At 54.4% G+C, this 2217-nt stretch overlaps 1 protein-coding gene across 1 annotated transcript; it reads right to left on the bottom strand.

Annotated features, from left to right (window-relative positions):
- Nucleotides 1-632: 632 nt before the first annotated feature.
- Nucleotides 633-1600, bottom strand: LOC127010199 (nischarin-like). The gene is made up of 3 exons (XM_050884077.1): nt 1160-1600; nt 792-882; nt 633-661 (listed from the first exon to the last, which is right to left on the bottom strand). Exons 1-3 carry the CDS (start codon nt 1598-1600, stop codon nt 633-635), a joined length of 561 nt encoding a protein of 186 aa, XP_050740034.1.
- Between the last annotated feature and the right edge of the window lie 617 nt (nt 1601-2217).

The raw sequence follows: 2217 nt of genomic DNA, 5'->3' as shown, positions 1-2217 counted from the left end.
TCAGAGTTCGGCGTGCTTGTGCCCGTGCTTTCTTGTAGGCGATGTGGTTGAACTCTGTCCTCTGCCTCTTGTAGCGGTTGAAGGCCCGGCGTCGGCAAGCCACTGCCTGCTTGCACTCGTCCGACCACCAAGGCACAGGCTGACGTGATGTATGTCCCGTTGTCTGTGGGATTGCGAGTTCTCCAGCCCGGTGAATGTGCGCCGTAAAAAAGGTAACTGCATCCTCGGTAGTGTCGAAGTCATCAATTGATGTCTCCGTGTGAGTCATGGTCCGAAAAAGCTCCCAGTCCGCTCGATCAAGTTTCCAACGTGGTAATCGAGGTGACGGTTGAAAAGTGGAGTGGGAGATGAAGATAGGGTAGTGGTCGCTGCCATGTAGATCCTCTGATATTTCCCACATGAAGTCCAGGTATGCATCGGGGGAACTGAGTGAGAGGTCAATTATTGACCGTGTATCTGTTTGCATATGGTAGTGTGTTGGATGACCGGTGTTCAATATGCAGAGGTCTAGTCTTCAATTACAGATGCCACAGTGACTCCTCTCGGGTTGCTGGTGGTATCTTCCCATAGAGTATGGCGACTGTTGAAATCGCCAACTATTAGGAAGGGTGAGAGCAACTGGTGTACTAGTGTCAGGAGGTCTTGCTGATCGAGTGGTGCACTGGGTGGGAGATACAGGGAGCATACAGTGTAGGTACGTGTTATGTGGATTTGGGCAGCAGTAGCCTGCAATGGAGTGTTAAGTGAGAGGGGAGTTTGGGCTATGTCGTTGGAGATGAGAATACACGTACCTCCCGAAGGAGCTTGTGTGGGATCTGCTGGCGAGTATATGGCACTGTAATTGCGTGGGGGAGGATGAGCGTATGCTCCTAACGGCGTCTCCTGGAGGCAGAGACACTGTGGCTGGAAGTCTTTAATTAGGAGCTGGAGTTCCTCCCAGTTTCCTCTTAGACCTCGGCACTTTCACTGCAAGATCTTGAATTTATCTTTGTTTCTTCTGGGCGTACCCGGAGACGGAACTCCCTGTCGTAGCACCGGGTTTTCCCTGGAGTGTTGACCCCATCACTAGCGTTTTCTTTATCGGTCCAATGGCCGATGTGACGGGTCGGGGAACACCTAAGTTTCCCCGGCTTCCACCTCCTGCCGTTGGCTTCCTCACCCTGCACCCCTCAACCTTCCGCCACCCCGAAGAAGCGGCAAGGGAGCGGGACACGGATGGAGCCCCCGGCATGGACTGTGCGGAGGCTGAGGACACGGGCGCCGGCAGGGCTGCACCTTGACCTTTGGCAGCAGCAGTCACCGGCTCAGAGACAGCCGGGGCCGCTAGTGCGGGGATGGCGGCTGCAGCCGGCACCCGGGTTTTTTCCAGCGACCCCGAAGCGGTAACTGGAGAAGGCATTTTAGCAGGAGGGGTTTCCCTGAGGGACTCCTCGCTGCGACTGCGCTTCTGCTGATGGGGCTCACTGCGGCCATCAGCAGGCGTCTGGGCGGCCTTTTCAGGCAAACATGAGGTTGTGGGAGCAACAGGCTTGGTAGTGGCACGACGGCGATTGGCATGGGTGTTAAGGACAGCGCCGTATGTCATACCAGGAATTGACATCTTGTTGAGGGCAAGTTGCTTCGCCTCCGCAAAGGGTACTCTTTCTTGATTGCGTATATTGAATACTTCCTTTTCAAAGCGGTAACGCTCACAGTCCTTTGATGAGGCAGGGTGAGGGTCACCACAGTGGTAACACCGCACAGGGCCAGGGCAGTCTTCACCGTGGTTATCCAGGCCACAGGACACGCATACTTTTGTTAGTCCATTTTTCAAGCGACGACAAGTCTGTGTGACGTGACCATATGCTTGACAGTGGAAACATCTTCTTGGGTTGGGGATGTAAGGCTTCACGTTGAGAGTAAGCCACGCCAGCTTGACGGTCTTGGGCAGTACTAGACGGTTGAAGGTGATGAACTAGGTTGGGGTAGGTGTGAGTACTCCGTCTACGTACTCTCCGTTGCCATCGTCGCACTGATGTGACATCGTAGTTTTCAAGCTCGGTCATCAGTCTTTCTTCTGAATAACGGAGAAGGTCCCGTGAGAAGACAACTCCCCTAGATTGGTTCATGGTGGCATGGGGAGAGCAGGACACTGATGCACCAGGAACAGAGGTAAGGGCGCGGAGCTTTGAGCTCTCCGCAGGTGACGATACTTCAACAAGCAAGCTCCCGTCGCCT

This window comes from Eriocheir sinensis, chromosome 42 (assembly GCF_024679095.1).
Source record: "Eriocheir sinensis breed Jianghai 21 chromosome 42, ASM2467909v1, whole genome shotgun sequence".
NCBI classification, from domain to species: Eukaryota; Metazoa; Arthropoda; class Malacostraca; order Decapoda; family Varunidae; genus Eriocheir; species Eriocheir sinensis.
The sequence above is the reverse complement of the archived record's forward strand: the minus strand, read 5'-3'. Positions and strand labels throughout refer to the sequence as shown.